The sequence below is a fragment of the Gekko japonicus genome, unplaced genomic scaffold, assembly GCF_001447785.1.
Source record: "Gekko japonicus isolate JY-2015 unplaced genomic scaffold, Gekko_japonicus_V1.1 scaffold38, whole genome shotgun sequence".
Lineage (NCBI taxonomy): Eukaryota > Metazoa > Chordata > Lepidosauria > Squamata > Gekkonidae > Gekko > Gekko japonicus.
The window spans coordinates 262219-279597 of NW_015170276.1; the positions used below are offsets into that span (position 1 = coordinate 262219).

At 44.0% G+C, this 17379-nt stretch overlaps 1 protein-coding gene across 1 annotated transcript in view; it reads left to right on the forward strand.

Annotated features, from left to right (window-relative positions):
* AP1S3 (adaptor related protein complex 1 sigma 3 subunit) overlaps nt 1-17055 on the forward strand; it is a 37900-nt gene extending 20845 nt beyond the window's left edge. The window contains exons 3-5 of the mRNA XM_015417636.1: nt 1383-1491; nt 9227-9364; nt 16800-17055. Of these exons, the coding sequence (XP_015273122.1) occupies nt 1383-1491; nt 9227-9364; nt 16800-16835 (283 nt within the window). The 3' untranslated portion in view covers nt 16836-17055. The remainder of the gene's footprint in view (nt 1-1382; nt 1492-9226; nt 9365-16799) is intronic.
* The last annotated feature ends 324 nt before the right edge of the window (nt 17056-17379 follow it).

Consider the following 17379-nt stretch of genomic DNA (forward strand, 5'->3'; position numbering starts at 1 on the left):
CCATTGTTCTCTATGGTGGGAAAAAACATTACTTTTTTCCCACCATAGAGAACAATGGAGGGGATAGGGGCAACCTGTTTGGGGGCCCGTAGAATTGGACACTTTGGTCCAATGTTCTTGAAACTTGGTGGGTATCTTGGGGAGAGGCCCCAGCAGCTACCCTATGAGTTTGGAGCCTCTCCCTCAAACCACCTCTTCTCCAGCCCCCTAGAATATACCCTATGTTTTCACCATTGACTTCAATGGCCTATAGGATATAATGGGGCCGAAATTGACATTCGGCAGGGGGAAAGACTCCCCAATCTGCTAGTACTGTCGAAATTGACATGCGAGAGTCTTTCTGCTGGCAGAAATTGATTCTGCCTGATTTGACCGGCAGCCCAGGATGGAGCCCGTGGGGCTGCTGACAGGTGGGGTAGTTGGGGGGCCTTGGTAGGAAGTTGGGAGGCCGGGCCTCAGAATGCTTCAATGTAGCTACGGGCCTGCTGGAGCCTATGGTGGGAACATGTTTATTAAGTCTATTACTTTGATCCCACTCTGCCTCCAAGCACCTCAGACCAGCATACATGGTTCCCTTTTTCCATTGTAGTCTTTAAAAAACCCTGTGGTGTATTTATTTATTTATTTAAAACATTTATAAGCTGCCTTTCAGTCTTATAGGAACTCAAGGCAGCTTTGGAGACACTCCAGGCAGGTTTGGTTGAGAGTGACTCAGTGTAGTTCTGTTGTGGCGTCTTCAAGTTTCTGAAAAGCTATTGTCTGTATTGCATTTTAAAGTTACACAGATTTTTAAAAAAACAGTAGAAAAGAGTAAGAGTCCAGTAGCACCTAAAAGACTAACAAAATTTGTGGTAGGGTAAGAGCTTTCATGAGTCACTGCTCAAGTGAGCAGTGACACGCGAAAGCTCATACCCTATCACAAATTTTGTTAGTTTTTAAGGTGCTACTGGACTCTTGCTCTTTTCTGCTGCTACAGGTGGACTAACACAGCTACCCATCTTTAAAAAAAATCAGTTGAACTCATAATGAGAGCAGAACAAATTCAGACTAGCTTGGAACACAGCTGCAAGAAAGGTTTATGCAGTGATCAAGTCAGCTTTTATTTTCATCATGCTCATTATTTCTGATTATTGCACTGAATTCACCATCCACTTTTGTGTATCTGAGATGATGACCATCCTGTTGTTTACAGTAGCACACTTCTATAAAAATCAGAAGCACTAATGGACTCTTCTAGATACTTCAAGATTAATTATCTCATCATATATCAGTCCATTGAAACAAACTGTCATTTCAAGATAACTGATCATATAATTGAAATGTTGATCTACAGCCTTAATGTAATCTTGATAGTCATATTTTTTCATGTTTTACAATTTTAGGTATGCTAGTTTATATTTCTGCTGTGCAACTGAAGACCAGGATAATGAGCTTCTGACTCTAGAAATTGTCCATCGTTATGTAGAGTTGTTGGACAGATATTTTGGCAATGTAAGTAGAGTATTTTTTTAACCAAATGTTTGTTTTTCCTATCTTAAGAACTGACTTGAGGTACGTTATAACTTATTTTGTTCTGTTTTGTTGGAAGTGTGAGCCAAGGATAACTTGTTGACTGTTTTCTGCGTGACACTCTGTTTCAGTTAAAAAACAAACTTTTTTGACTGAAGAAGCTGTTGAGGGTGCAATTAGACCCACCAGAACATGATCAGAAGCGACGGCAGCACACCGCAGTTTCGTCCGTCAGTGTGTGCGTGTCAAGGAGGACAGCCGGGGGAAAGCCGCGCGCCGGCGCGATCACACAGAACGATTCCATTGGCAGCCCATGGCAAACCATTTGCTAGTACATTTGTTGAGATACTTTTTAACTGCGCCGCTTTGGTGGCACACCACGGGTTGGCCATGGGTGCGCTATGCTTGCCAGATGTTGCGGTGTGATCACGCCCTGAAAATCCGCCCAGCATTCGTGGCTCTCCCACGGCAAATTCGGCGTGTGAACGGGGCCTTGGTTTTTTGCTAGTCTACTCACAACGTAGGCCTATTCTACTCACACCTTGCTTCCCTGGTCTTCTTTATGTTAGTAATGTAAAGCTTAGGGCAGGAGAAGAAAGCAGGATAGTAGGCAAAAATAGATCTGTAGGAAACAACAAAGCCGGATTTCATGTGTGACTGGCATGAGATTAAATTTGAAGGGGAAAGGGATGTGATAGGGGTGATCCAACCCTCCTCCAAGGAGCCTGCCTGCCTTTTCCTCCCACAGAATAGCTCTTTAACTTGAAGGAGGGTTCCTTAAGCTGGAGAAACACTTTGCTCAGTGGAGTGGGAGGGTAGGGGTAGTATCTACCCCCATCTTTCTAAGATTAATAATCAAGAAAATATAATTTGTTGCAACAGGGGCTGTGGGAGCAAATATTCAGAGGTTTTTTTAAAAGGAGGCCAGGAAGATGCATACCAATTTAGTTCTGGTTTTAGTTCACAGGAGTTGGTTATATATTATCCATGATCCAGGGACGTCTTCCACATCCACATTGTTCTATTCATGCTTCCCTTTAGTAGTCCGGACAGATTAGCTTGAGCCCAATATTCAAACTTTTTAGGGAAAACGATAGAAATAAAACGTGTAAGCAAAGGTAATTTACTCCCTGGTTTATATGAGATATCTTTGTATTTAAGCAGCTTTCAGTATGGCAGCAGAATCTCTATGAATGGGGACAGCAGTTTAAGCATATTTTGGAGCATGGGGGGAGGGGTCTGTAATAGATGACCCCCTTCCCCCTTTGCTTTTTAGCTGTAACAGTGGTCAGTTTTTTGAGAAACTTAACTGATTAAGAGTCTGTTTCACTAGCCAGGGCAGAACGCACAAGCACTTAAGGTGTGGAGCTTTAGATGGCTGTGGTAGGCAGTGGTGAGACCATCCAAACTTAATGTCTCATCTCAGGGAAATTTCCCCTCAGATTAACACCTCTGGTTCATACTGCCAAGGTGACTCTGTAGTCCACCACCTGTGTCTGCACACAACCCTAAAAGGACTGAGGGCAAAACCCTCATGATCCTGGGGAAAAATTCAATGATCTTGACTTTCTTGTGGGGAACATTTGCTTACAGCCTTCTGCTTTCTGTAAGTAACCCTTCCCCTTCCATCTGTACCCCTAAAAGACAGCTCCCAGTGGCAGTTGCCAGTGCTCTTACCTCCTCCAAAATACCTGAGGCTCCCAGAAAGTATAGGCAGAAGTAATTTCCACTTGCTTATGGAGGAACTGGATCCTACTTCCTGCCCTTCTTCAAGGAACTCAGAGATGGTGTACCCTCACTGTCTTCTTATATGACATCTTAATAGTTCTGGAGTTGGTCCCTTGAGAACCTTCTTCTCATTAGTACAGCATGCAGGAGTCATAGATATCAGCAAGAACTTATTTTGGGATAGAATTGGCTTATGTATTAAAAACTGCAGAGTTTGTGGTCAAAGATATGTGAAGTAAACTTAACAGAGTGAGACAACAAGTGTTTTCAAACAGCAAGAGCAAGGTTTATTTGTTACAGTAGAATAACTGAGGTAATTGTGGCATTTAACAACCAAGGCTATAAGTTTATAAACTATACATTCCAGAAACTTCCTTCTTAGCAGGCTGAACACAACTTTGTTTCACAGGCTACATAGTGTAAAATCAACCCAGCAAACCATGCTGTAACACAGTAACAGGTTTACTGCTTTTCACTGTTTCTGGCCAGTATTGGGAGAGTTAATGAAAAATCTTTACTCCCTACATTGGGGTTTATCTCACTCCCTAGGGTCACGCTACACAATATGATTTCTAGTCAGTTGGGTCTGGGTTCCTTTAACCCAACTCCCTTTCCTCAGAGCCACACAGCAGCTTCAGGGAACTGTATTTTAAAATCCCACAGGGGCCTGATTCTGAACTGTGGCAAGTGGGAACAGAGAGGCCCCTCCTCTTCCACAGTGGTTCCAAGCAGAATAGGATCCCTGTGGGAAAAATGCAGTTTCCTTCAGCTGCTGTATGGTTGTGGGGAAAACTAGTTGGGTCTGGGGAACCCAAACCCAACTTGCTGGAAATTGTACTATGTAGCTTGGCCCTCAGTCTAACACCTAACTACCCATTCTTAACTGTTGTTAAGTGTTGTTTCTGACAACAACTGTTGTTTCTAATTATCAGTGCTTTTCAGTGCTTTGATGCTATTGGTTCTTTAGAGAAAGGCATGAAATGACAACAGGTAGGTTGGCTGGCGGGTGGGACAGTGGGGAGCAGTGTTCCCTCTAAGCTGAGTTAGTGTGAGCTAGCTCACAGTTTTTAAGCCTCCGGCTCACAGATTTTTGTCTTGGCTCAGGAAGGAGGGCTCCAGAACACACTAACTGATGCAGTAGCCAAATCACCTGCTCGCAACTTTAATGCCAGGAGCTCACAAAGTAGAATTTTTGCTCACAGGACTCTACAGCTTAGAGGGAACATTGGTGGGGAGGGCAACAGAGGTAACATAGCCAGGTGAAGCTCTCTTTAAGTATTTGAAGGGCTGTCACTCAGAGGAAGGCAGGGTGCTGTTCCTGTTGGCAGCAGAGGATAGGACTCACAATAATGGGTTAAAATTAAGGGCGGGAAGGTACCAGCTGGATATTAGGGAAAACTCTTTTGCAGTAAGAATTGTGCAACAGTAGAATCAGCTGTCTAGGGAGGTGGTGAGCTCCCCCTCGCTGGCAATCTTTAAGCAGCAGCTGGACAAACACTTCTCAGGAATACTGTAGGCTGATTCTGCATTGAGCAGGGGGTTGGACTAGATGGGCTGTATGGCCCGTTCCAACTCCGTGATTCTATGATTCTGTGATGTGGATACAATGGAGTGTGTGCTGAGGAGAATGACAAGGTTGATGGGAAGCCTGGAGACCAAGCCCTGTTAGGAAAGGCTGAGGGACTTGAGAATGTTCAGTCTGGAGAAGAAGAGGTTGAGGGGGACATAATTGCTCTCTTTAAGCATTTAAAGGGCTGTCATTTAGATGAGGGCAGGAAGCTGCCCCTGTTGGCAGCAGAGGATAGGACTTGAAATTACGGATTTAAATTAAGGGCGGGAAGGTACCAGCTGGATATTAGGAAAAACTCTTTTACAGTAAGAGTTGTGCAACAATGGAATCAGCTGCCTAGGGAGGTGGTGAGCTCCCCCTCACTGGCAATCTTTAAGCAGCGGCTGGACAAACACTTGTCAGGGATGTTCTAGGTTGATCCCGCATTGAGCAGGGGGTTGGACAAGACGGCCTGTATGGCCCTTTCCAACTCTATGATTCTATGTACCTAGAATAGGAAGGAAGGAAACTGAAAGGAAAAGTAGAAAGGGTCAAAACAATTGGGGAAGCTTGGGATCTATTTAAAACTACGATCCTAGAAGCTCAAAAAATATATATTCCGCAGGTTAGGAAAGGCACAAACAGGTATAGGAAAAAGCCTGCATGGTTAACAAACAGAGTAATGGAGGCTGTAAAAAGTAATAATAGAGGCTGTAAAAAGTAAAAAGAATTCCTTTAAGCAGTGGAAAGCTAGTCACAGTGAGGCTGATAAAACGGAACACAGGCTATGGCAAATAAAATGCAAGTCTGAGGTCAGGCAGGCAAAAAGGGAATATGAGGAGCATATAGCAAAAAACGTAAAAACCAACAATAAAACTTTCTTCAAATACATTAGAAACAGGAAACCAGCCAGGGAGGCAGTGGGGCCCTTGGACGACCAAGGGGTAAAAGGAGTATTGAAGGATGATAGGGAAATGGCTGAGAAGCTAAATGCATTTTTTGCCTCCGTCTTCACTGTGGAAGATGAGAAGTGCTTGCCCACTCCAGAACCACTGATTTCAGGAGGGGTGTTGAAAGACCTGAGTCAGATTGAGGTGACGAGAGAGGAGGTCCTAAAACTGATAGACAACTTAAAAACTGAAAAATCACCAGGCCCAGATGGCATACATCCGAGAGTTCTGAAAGAACTCAAATGTGAACTTGTAGATCTCCTGACAAAGATATGTAATCTTTCCTTAAAATCTGCCTCCATTCCTGAGGATTGGAAGGTAGCTAATGTCACTCCCATCTTTAAAAAGGGTTCCAGAGGAGATCCGGGAAATTACAGGCCAGTCAGTCTGACGTCGATACCGGGTAAATTGGTGGAAACCATTATTAAGGAAAGAATTAGTAGGCACATAGATGAACAAAACCTATTGAGGCAGACTCAGCACGGTTTCTGTAAGGGAAGATCTTGTCTCACTAACCTGTTAGTGTTCTTTGAGGGGGTGAACAAACATGTGGACAAGGGGGATCCAATAGATATTATTTACCTTGACTTCCAGAAAGCTTTTGATAAAGTTCCTCATCAAAGGCTCCTAAGTAAGCTCAAAAATCATGGGATAGAAGGACAAGTCCTTTTATGGATCAAAAACTGGCTAGTTCATAGAAAACAGAGAGTGAGTGTAGGTGGGCAATTTTCTCAGTGGAGGGTGGTAAGCAGTGGGGTACCGCAGGGATCAGTACTTGGTCCACTGCTTTTTAACTTGTTCATTAATGATTTGGAGATGGGAGTAAGCAGTGAAGTGGCTAAATTTGCGGATGATACAAAGTTGTTCAGGGTGGTGAAAACCAGTGAGGATTGTGAGGCACTCCAAGGGGATCTGTCAAGGATGGGCGAGTGGGCGTCAACATGGCAAATGGGGTTCAATGTGGCCAAGTGCAAGGTGATGCACATTGGAGCCAAAAATCCTAAATATAAATACACATTGATGGGGTCTGAACTGGCAGAGACTGAGCAAGAGAGAGATCTTGGAGTTGTAGTGGATAACTCACTGAAAATGTCGAGACAGTGTGTGACTGCAATAAAGAAGGCCAATGCTATGCTGGGGATTATTAGGAAGGGTATTGAAAACAGATCAGCCAATATAATAATGCCCCTATATAAATCAATGGTGAGACCTCATTTGGAATACTGTGTGCAGTTCTGGGCACCACACCTTAAAAAGGATATTATAGCTTTGGAAAAAGTGCAGAAAAGGGCAACTCGAATGATAAAAGGGTTGGAACACTTTCCCTATGAGGAAAGGTTAAAGCGCTTAGGGCTCTTTAGCTTGGAGAAAAGACGACTGAGGGGTGACATGATCGAGGTTTATAAGATTATGCATGGGAAAGAGCAGGTAAAGAAAGAGGTACTTTTCTCCCTTTCTCACAATACAAGAACTCGTGGGCACTCCATGAAACTGCAGAGCGGTCGGGTTAGAACGGATAAAAGGAAGTACTTCTTCACCCAAAGAGTGATTAACACATGGAATTCACTGCCACAGGAAGTGGTGGGTGCTACAAGCATGGACGGCTTCAAAAGGGAATTAGATAAGCATATGGAGCAGAGGTCCATCAGTGGCTATTAGCCACAAGGTATAGCTAGGGGCTCTGGGGCAAGTGATGCTCTGTCTTCTTGGTGCTTGGGGGGGGTCAACAGTGGGAGGGCTTCTAATGTCCTGGCCCCACTGCTGGACCTCCTGATGGCACTGGTATTTCTGGCCACTGTGTGACACAGAGTGTTGGACTGGATGGGCCTTTGGCCTGATCCAACATTGGCGTCTCTGATGTTCTGATGATGAATATGTAGGTAGGAGGAGGGGAAAGAAACAATGGGAACAAAAAGGGAGTGGAAGTGCCTGCAGTGAGTGAAGGCAGAGGGAGGAGGATGGGATTCCTTCCCCATGTGAGTCCCACAGGACTCCCGCATGTCATATGTGTCTGGATCACATGTCATTTTGTGTCATCACATGTCATTTTGTGTCTGGATCACAAATGTGTAGATCAAAAAAACCATGTAGTGGGTCCAGGTACAGGCAAGGGTCATTTTTCTGCAAACCTGGGGAAACCAGGTTTGTTTTAAAACATTTAAAGAATGGCTGGGGCAGGGGGAGGGTTAGAAGAACCCCCAAACTGGAGAAAGCACTATTTGCACTTGCACCAGCAATATAAAGGACTTTTTTCAGGAAGATTTTGGGTGCTGAAGCTGTGAGGCAAGAGCAGGGAAGAATCCACATGGGAAAAGGATGGGCAGGCACAGCCAGGTTGAGAGGAAGAAGGCTGCTGCTGCTGCTGGTGGTGGTGGTGATGAGCCACCACAAGTCAGAAGAGAAGCTGAGTGGGCAACTAAACAGCTGCAGCTGGATGGAGGAAGTGAAAGCACTGCTCTTTCTTTCCTCTTCTAGTCACCACTCCCTCCAGGGAGAGAAAGCAGCCGCAGCTGCAGCCAAGAGGCTGTTCCTGCTCCAGAGAAAAGGCAGGCAGGCAAGTGGCAGTGACAGGATCTGGGGAAAGCTGCTGCTTCTGCTTTTTCCTTTGTTCGTCTCCCATCAAGGAAGGAAGTGGGAAAGCAGTAGAGGAGGCGGCTTCCCTCCATCCATCCCTGGAGTTTTTTGTGGGTTCTTGCTTGTTTTGTGGGTTCCCTTTTCTCCACACATTATCGTAGTAAACCACTGTTTGTCACAGCCATGTTTCTTCATGGGGTAGCATTCAGAGCTGTCATGTTGTAGAGTTCAGAATACCAGAGTTAGCCTTTGGGAGACCTGAATTCCCATTGCCATTTAGCTACAAACCTTTTTGAGTGACCTTGGGCCAGTCAACTAACCTAGCCACAGAGTATTCTGACAATAAAGTGGGGGGACAGAAGCTGTGGATGGTCTCCTATTCTCTTTGGAGACAGTTGGGATACAAATCAGAGACATGAAAATCCCCCACCCATGTTCCCTCCCATTGGATTATTCTGACCAGTAAGAGAGTAGCTGTTAATATAATTGAGTTGCTTACAATACATTTCTGAGGGGTAAGGCAGAAGCGTTGGGCACCTTTAGGACAATTTTCTTCAAGGAATATGCCTCCCTTGTTCTGTAAATGTTTATTTATCCCTCCTGTTGTTTGTTAATTCAGTCTGGTACTGTTTTACTTTTTTGCTTACTTTTTTAATAACATGGGGGTAGAAATAAACCAATGCATGTGTAGAACTGCGAAATTAGCTCACTAGATATTAAGAAAATAAAATGATCTTGGAATGTTCTTAGAATCTGAACATATTCTCAGTCTGAAATCTTTTTGCATTTCCTTTATTCACAGTCTGCCACAAGGGTGCACACAGAGAACAGGGTTTTGTCTTGATATGCTGTCCAAATTACTGTGCATGGTGCCATAACATCATGCCTGAATGCACTTTCTTTTAATCCTCACCAGGTGTGCGAACTGGATATTATCTTCAATTTTGAAAAGGCATACTTTATTCTTGATGAGTTTCTAATGGGAGGGGAAATTCAAGAAACTTCAAAAAAATCTGCAGTGAAAGCCATAGAAGATGCAGACATGTTACAAGAGGTAAGGAAAAAGAAAAGAGGGGTGGGGTTTTTTTTACTGTTTTACTGTTCAAAATTTACTGTTTTGATCTTGTAATTAAAATCAGGAAAAAACAAATGTCAAATATCTTATATCAAGAATACAGAACTAAGGGACAACACAAAGTTAAAATAAAAAGTTTCAAGGATATTCAATTTTTAATCTGATATTCATGTTATGACTTGATTTCTTGGCTGTTGATGCCAATTAAGCTATTTTCTTAATAATGTGCATGTCTTTGCTTGTCAATGAAACCCCCTCTTAGCAGAAAAGAGAGGCTGATATCCTTGCTGCCGTGCAGACTGATCCAACGTATATTTACACCAAAGTAAAATGTATGCAAGATTGAAAGAAATGTAGCTATTTAAATATTGCAATGTATAAATATCAGGCTGGTGGGCAAAAAAACCCCAACTGCGGCTGTATTAGGACATTTCAACAAACTTGAAATAAACCGAGGTTTGTTGGCTTAGTGCACAACCACAGCTTGCTTGTTGTGTTTTCATGCTCCTCTCATTCCTTCAACCTTTCTCTTCCTCTTGTGCATAGAGTTTAATGGAACGCTTCTAGTTTCTTCAAGCTCCAGTTTGCTTTGACATCTAAAGATGGAAGCCTTGGCAAAGGGGAGTTTGTTTCCCCTCTTAAACTAGGATTCTATATTGGGATTGAGGTTCAGAATCCCAGTTTGTGTGTGTTTGTGGAAAACTCTGAATTTCAGATGTTACAGCTGATGATAACTGGATCAAATTTCAAGTGTCTAATCAAGCTCTGTGTGGAAGAGGGAAGGAGGACGTGGGAGGAGCCAAAAGAGTGAGGAAGGCTGGCCCCAGGCAGTGTTTATGCATGGCGTTGCCAAACCCATTCTATAATTAGAATTTGTCGTAGTTATCTGAATAAATCCTTAGATATCATACTTCATGGTTCCCTTCCCTGTCAGGCCTTGGCATTCTGAAAACCTGGCTTGAATTATTTAGAAACAAAAATAACCTAGCTGGCAAACAGGAGTGTTCATCAGTTTCTCGCACCATTTGCCGAACATTGGATGGAGTGTTGAGCTCAGTCATTTAGTGCCTAAAAAGTGCTCAGCTACTTTTGCTGATTTGTTTTGTGCAGCAAAGTGGAAGCATAAATTGCTTGCCTGAGAGCTTTAACACTAGAAAAATGTACTGGCAGCCTTCCTGTCCACCAGCAGTTCTTTCAATAACTCCTGTCTGAAAAAGGATGAGTGCTTTACTCAGAGGCCTGTAAAGACATATTTGATTTGTTCTTTAAATTACCCTGGTCATAAACAGAAAACAACATGAACTAGTAAATACCAAGAATGTTTGTTTGTTTCGCTTGGGCATCCATATTTTATTGATAAAAGCTAGGAGCACACGATCAGTTGAGCAGTCCCTCACTAATGGAGCCTATGTATAAATTGCTGCTGGAATAAACCCTCTCCCAAATCTACCTGGCTAGCTATGGAAATTTCATGTGTAAGAACATAAGAAGAGCCCTGCTGGATCAGACCAGTGGTCCATTTAGTCCAGCATTCTCTCTCATACAGTGGTCAACCAGTTCCTCTGGAGGGCCAACAACAGGGCATGGAGGCCGAGACCTTCCCCTGATGTTGCCTTCTGGCTCTGGGATTCAGAGATTTAGTGCCTTTGAATGTGGAGGTTCCCATCAGTCACCACAGCTGGTAGCCACTTGATAGACCTATCCTCCATGAATCTATCTAATCTCCTTCTAAAGTGGTTTGTTCCTGTGGCCATCACTACATTCTTTGGCAGTGAATTCCACATTTTAATCATTCTCTGTGTAAATAAGTGTTTCCTTTTGTCTGTCCTGAAAGCTACTGCCCATCAGTTTCATTTGAAGACTTCAAGTTCTAGTATTTTGGGAGCAGGAGAAAAAAAATTCTTTGGCAACTCTCTCTGTCCCATGCATAATTTTATAAACTTCTATCTTGTCTCTTTTCTAAACTGAAAAGTCCCAGACTCTTCAGCCTTTCCTCTTAGGGAAGGTGCTCCAAACCCCAAATCATCTGGGTTGCCTTCTACAGTTACTTTTCCAGCTCTGCAATGTCCTTTTTAAGATACAGTAACCAGAACTATACACAGTATTCCAAATGAGGCTGTACCATCTCTCCTTATAATAATTGTGTTTTGGGGTGGCCCTTAGCCTGGGGTGGTGAGGAAAAATGCTCTCCCTAGGCCATTGGGCCGCCAGCTGCCATTCAGGACTCCTGGTGTCCCATTGGCTGGGGTGGGGTGGGGAGGATTTATGAGGTTGCCCAGACCCTCGCGAACTGGGGACGGGTCTGACTGGCGGCACACAGTTGGCAGGGAAAGAAGGGGATGTCCGCGCCGCGCTTCCCTGTGCCGCCGCGCCCTGGCTCAGGGACGCTGTGGGCACTTCTGCTGGGGGGCTCTTCTGGGGTTCCCAGTGCTGCCCCTGGCCTCACTGCCCTGGCAGCATGCCCCGCCTCACCGCGGGATGGGGGGGAGAGGCCATGCCGTGCTTCCCAGGGCCGCCATGCCCTGGCCTGGCGACGCCACAGGCAGTTCTTCAGGGAGGCCGTTCGGCCTCCGCCATCCTTCCCTCTGCCACCCTTGCTGGCCTACCGGTGCACCCCAGCCGGGGGGGGGGCAGCGAGCCACTGGAGGGGGAGGCACTTTAAACCCCCTCCCCTTCCTTCTCAGCCCCAGCTTCCTCGCTCTCCCCGCAACCACGGGGGGGGGAGCAAGCCACTGGAAGTGGAAGTGCTTGACACCCGTCCCCTTTCTTCTCAGACCCGGCCATCTCCCCTTCCCTGTCTGCGTTGGCTTGCTCAAGCTCCCCGCACACCAGCCGGCAGAGGGACCCTGCCCATCTTTGTGGGAGGGGGACTCACCTTGCCAGGGAAGGCACCACGCCCGTTCACCCACACGCTGTTTTCATTCCTGCCTGCAACGGGCCTTCCTCCTAGTAGATCTATAAAGGGCATTACAATATTGGCCGTTTTATGTTCTGTCCCTTTCCTAACAATCCCTAACAGAGTTTTTCTTTTTCACTGCTGTAGTATACTGGGTTGACACTTTCATTGAACTATCCACCACATCCCAAATATCTTTTTCCCTCTCAATCTCAGCAAATTCAGGGCCATTCACTTATAGTTGAAGTTGGGATTTTTTGTCCCAGTGTGCATCACCATACTCTTACCAACACTGAACTTCATTTGCCTCGTTGTTGCCCACTCACCCAGTTTGCGGAGATCCTCTTGGAGCTCTTCACAGTCAGCCTTGGTTTTCACCATCCTGAATAATTTGGTGTCATCTGCAAATTTGGCCTCTATACTACTCACCCTTAGTTCCAGATCATTGATGAATAAATTAAATAGTACTGGCTCCAATACTGATTCTTGTGGGACCCCAGTACCAATCCTTGTGGGACCTACTCCTTACTTCCCTCCATTGGGAGAACTGTCCATTGATTCCTACTCTTTGCTTCCTGTCATTTATCCAATTTTTAATCCATAAGAAAACCCATCCTCTTATCCCATGACTGCTAAGTTTACACAGACATCTTTGGTGAGGTACTTTGTCAAAAGCCTTTGAAAGTCCAAGTATATAATGTCTACTGGGTCACTGTTGTCTACATGCTTGTTCTCGTTCTCAAAGAATTCCAAAACATTAGTGAGGCAGGACTTCCCTTTGTAGAAGCCATGCTGATTTTCCCTCAGCAGGCCTTGTACCTCTGTGTGCCTAATAATTCAATCTTTGATTACAGTCTCTACTAATTTGCCTGGGACAGACGTTAGGCTTGTAGTTTCCTGGTTCCCCTCTGGGTCCCCTTTTAAAAATTGGTGTAACATTTGGTACTCTCCAGTGTTTTGGTACAGCAGCTGAATTTAGTATTGGGTTACATATACAGGTTAGTAGATCAACTATTTCACATTTTGAGTTCCCTAAGAACTCTCAGGTGTATGCTATCAGGACCTGGAGACTTAATTTCCCCAGTAGGTCTAGAAATTCATCTCTCGTCACCTCAAATTAATGCAGTTCTTCAGACTTCCTGAAAATAGTGACTGTGGCATGGGCACATACGCCACACTTCCCACAGTGAATACAGAAACAAAAAATTCATTAAATTTCTCTGCCATTTCCCCATTTTCCTTTAGCAGTCCCTTTATTCCTTCACCATCCAAAGGCCCAGCTGCTTCTCTGGCTGGTTTCCTGCTCTGGATATATATTTTAAAATGTGTAAGGTGCAAATAGGCTGTTAGAAACAAAGAACAAATCAGAAAATATTACATACCCCTCAGGGCTGGTTCAAGCAATACAGTTCTTGTTCACATGAGCACCTATGCTTCCACAATATATGTTCGGATGGACAAAATCAGTAGAGACTGAGGAAGCAATCCTAACTTAGCAACATCTAGAACTGGGTATTTTTTGCTTCTGGACAAAATGATCATAGGAACTGCTATGAGCCCTACCTCTTATTTCCTAATCATGTATTACATTTATGTAAATAGATAGATTCAGGTGGGCAGCCATGTTGGTCTAAAGCAAAAGAAAAAAGTTTGAGTCCAGTGGCACCTTTATGACCAACAAAGTTTCATTCTGGATATAAGCTTTCATGTTCACTGTTCAGTTTATTGTAATTAGCCATTGGCCGTTATGAGGTTACAAAACTCTTAGCAATAAAAATACAGATTATGAACAAGCTGTAGGCTAATATCAGAATATACAGAAGTACCGAAGGTCAGTAGCAAAAAATGACTAATTTAATACAATAACCTAGATAATGCCCCTTCCTGTTGCCACCTTGGAGCATATATTCTTTGCAGCAAGGACAAATAATGAAACTAAGCTCTCATGTGCATGCACAATACCCACAAAACTTGGTTGGTCTTAAAGGTGCCACTGGACTCAAACTTTGTTCTACATTAATGTAAGTGAGCATGTATTCAAGGAAAGCTGGAGGGACTCATGATGGTGTGAAGCACGTTTTGCAAACCAGTCTTAAGCCTTATAGGAAGTTGGTATGAGGTGAGCATATAACACAGTAACCTTGAGTTTAGTGGGGCTTGAACACTATAAGATTTCTGGAATTTTAGACTGTGACATTGGGAGAGTCAAAGAATGTTGCATCTTTATTCTGATATTCTTGTAATTAGTAAGTCAGGACTATGGTAGGGTTGCCAGGGCCAAATTGGCAACTAGCAGGAGACTAGGGGAGCAACCATCAGCAACAATATGATGTCACTTCTGGGAAACTCGGAAGTGATGTCATGCCTCTCTAGGAATGGTGGGAATCTTTCGTTTCTCCCTCAAGTCACTGGAGTGCTAACAGGCAAGGCCCACCTGGGCCAGAACTAAGTTTTCCCCTCCAGTAGACACATGGCAACGACATACCGTGGTAGTTAATTCTGCATCTGATGAGCAGTTAGTATTTTCTGGATCAATACCGTGTCATTGTTTCTTCCAGGTGTTCCCCAATCAGGGGAAATAAACTGTCCTTTGAAGTTATCAGAGAGCTGCTTCAAAGTTATCTTCTAAGGGGAAGGTGGGGTATGTGAAATCCTGTTGCCTATATTGGATTAGGGTCTGTCATTGTCCAGCTGCAGTTGTTATCACTTTTAAATTGTGAGTCCCACACTTATAGAGACTTATATTGATTCAAACAAACTGTCCTTTTGGTGTTAACTCTGAGATGTGTGTTTTATGGCCTGGGAAATTGGGGTCTGTTACTTCCCAAACTGGCTTTAAGCCAATAATTTATCATCAAAATAAGTTAAGATCCAGAAAATACTAACTGCTCATCAGATGCAGAATTAACTACCACGGTATGTCGTTGCCATGTGTCTACTGGAGGGGAAAACTAAGTTTGAAAGAAATGTAACTATTTAAATATTGCAATATATAAATACCAGGCTGGTGGGCAAAAAAACCCCAACTGCGGCTGCATTAGGACATCTCTACAAACTTGAAATAAACCGAGGTTTGTTGGCTTAGTGGACCACCACAGCTTGCTTGTTGTGTTTGCATGCTCCTCTCATTCCTTCAACCTTCCTCTTTCTCTTGTGCATAGAGTTTAATTGAACACTTGTAGTTTCTTCAAGCTCCATTGCTTTGACATCTAAAGATGGAAGCCTTGGAGGTGGTAGGCAAGCTGACTGCCGAATGATGGAGGAGGCTGTGTGTGGTCTGTGGTCAGATCTGCCCCTTATCATCCTCCAATCATCTGGCAGCCACAGCAGCAGAGAACAGCAGTGGCCAAATCTACTCCTTCCTTCCTTGTGCTGCACATCGTCAGCCTCGGCAGAGCTCCTTACTTTCCTTCCTTGCTTCCTGCAGCTGGGCTGGCTGCCTCTTCCCCTCCCTCCCTCCCTCCCTCCCGTGCATCCTCTGGCAGTACCCGAAGCCGCCAGAGTAAGGAGCTACTTCTCCTTTCCCTCCCCCACACTCCCTCCCCTGCTCCGTTAATCAATTTAAGTTTAATTCAATTAGCGCACCCTGCCCCCCCCTCCCGAAAAAATTCCTGGCTATGGGGCTGCCCCATCACATTAGAATGCTGATGAGACTGTCTACTCCAGCCATGTGTGCTCTGTTAATGATCTTCAAGTGTATCAGCTAGCTTCAACCCCCTGAAATTTAATGGAACCTCTAAAGTACCTCTTGGCACTGAACAAGGTACATGCTCTGGCTTTGCCTGTGTGGCATAGTAGGAGAGTTAGAGAGTTGGGATCTAGGAGATAACAGTTTGAATCTCTGCTGTGCCATGAAAGCTTTCTGGGTGACCTTGGGCGAGTCACACACTCTCAGCCTAACCTAACTCACAAGTTCATAGAATCATAGAGTTGGAAGGGACCATACAGACCATCTAGTCCAGCCCCCTGCCCGATGCAGGACCAGCCTAAAGCATCTCTGACAAATATTCGTCCAGCCTCTTCTTGAAAACTGCCAGTGAAGGGGAGCTAACCACCTCCCTAGGCAGCTGATTCCACCTTTGAACCATTCTGACCATGAAAAAGTTTTTCCTAATATCCAGCCAGTACCTTTCTGCATGTAATTTAAACCCCTTGCTTTGGGTCCTATCCTCTGTTGCCAACTGGAACAGCTCCTTGCCCCCCTCCAAATGACATCCTTTCAAATATTTAAAGAGAGCAATCATGTCCCCACTCAATCTCCTCTTCTCCAAACTAAACATTCCCAAGGCCCTTAGCCTTTCCTCCTAGGACTAATTCTCCAGACCCCTGATCATCGTTGTTGCTCTCTTCTGCATCCTGTGTTCATGAGGGTAAAATGGAAGAGAGGAGAAAGATGTTGTAAGCCACTTTGGGTCCACATAGTGGAGAAAAGCATGGTGTAAGTATCTAAATAAATTTTAAAGGCTCTGTGTACTTTATTACAAGTAAACTAATAGCACGCTTTGTTCTTTGTTGCAGACAATGGAAGAATATATGAGCAAGCCTGCCTTTTAACTAGAACCCTCATAGACAGGAAAAGATGCTGCATACAACATACATGTAAAAGCTGCTGTTTCTAGGTGCCAGATTACTTGAGAAATGAAAAAACCCTCAAACTCTTGCAAGAGTCAAGATGAAGGTCTGCTGCAGTAGCACATCTACAACAGCATGCATGTATTATACTTTATACAGGTTTCTTATAATGTAATCTTTTGTCATTAGGGCATTTCTTAGCTACCTGCTTTTTCATTCTAAGAAATTGAAGGATATATTTATATGACTTTTGGGTCAGTTTCTCACAAATTCAGTATAATTTTGTAAAAGAAAAAGCCATTTATTTTCAATGTAATCATTTTTCTGGACTAAAAATAATGATTTTGCAAAAACAATTGAGTTGATGATTTCTGATTTTAAGCTTTGAAGCTATTGGTACTCCATGTACTTAATACATTTGCCTGTTTATACCAAGAGCATTAATACACTATAGTCCTAAAAGATACCCCCACACAAGCATTAAGAAAGATTGAACTCAGTATTTTACCCATAACCCAGTATTTTA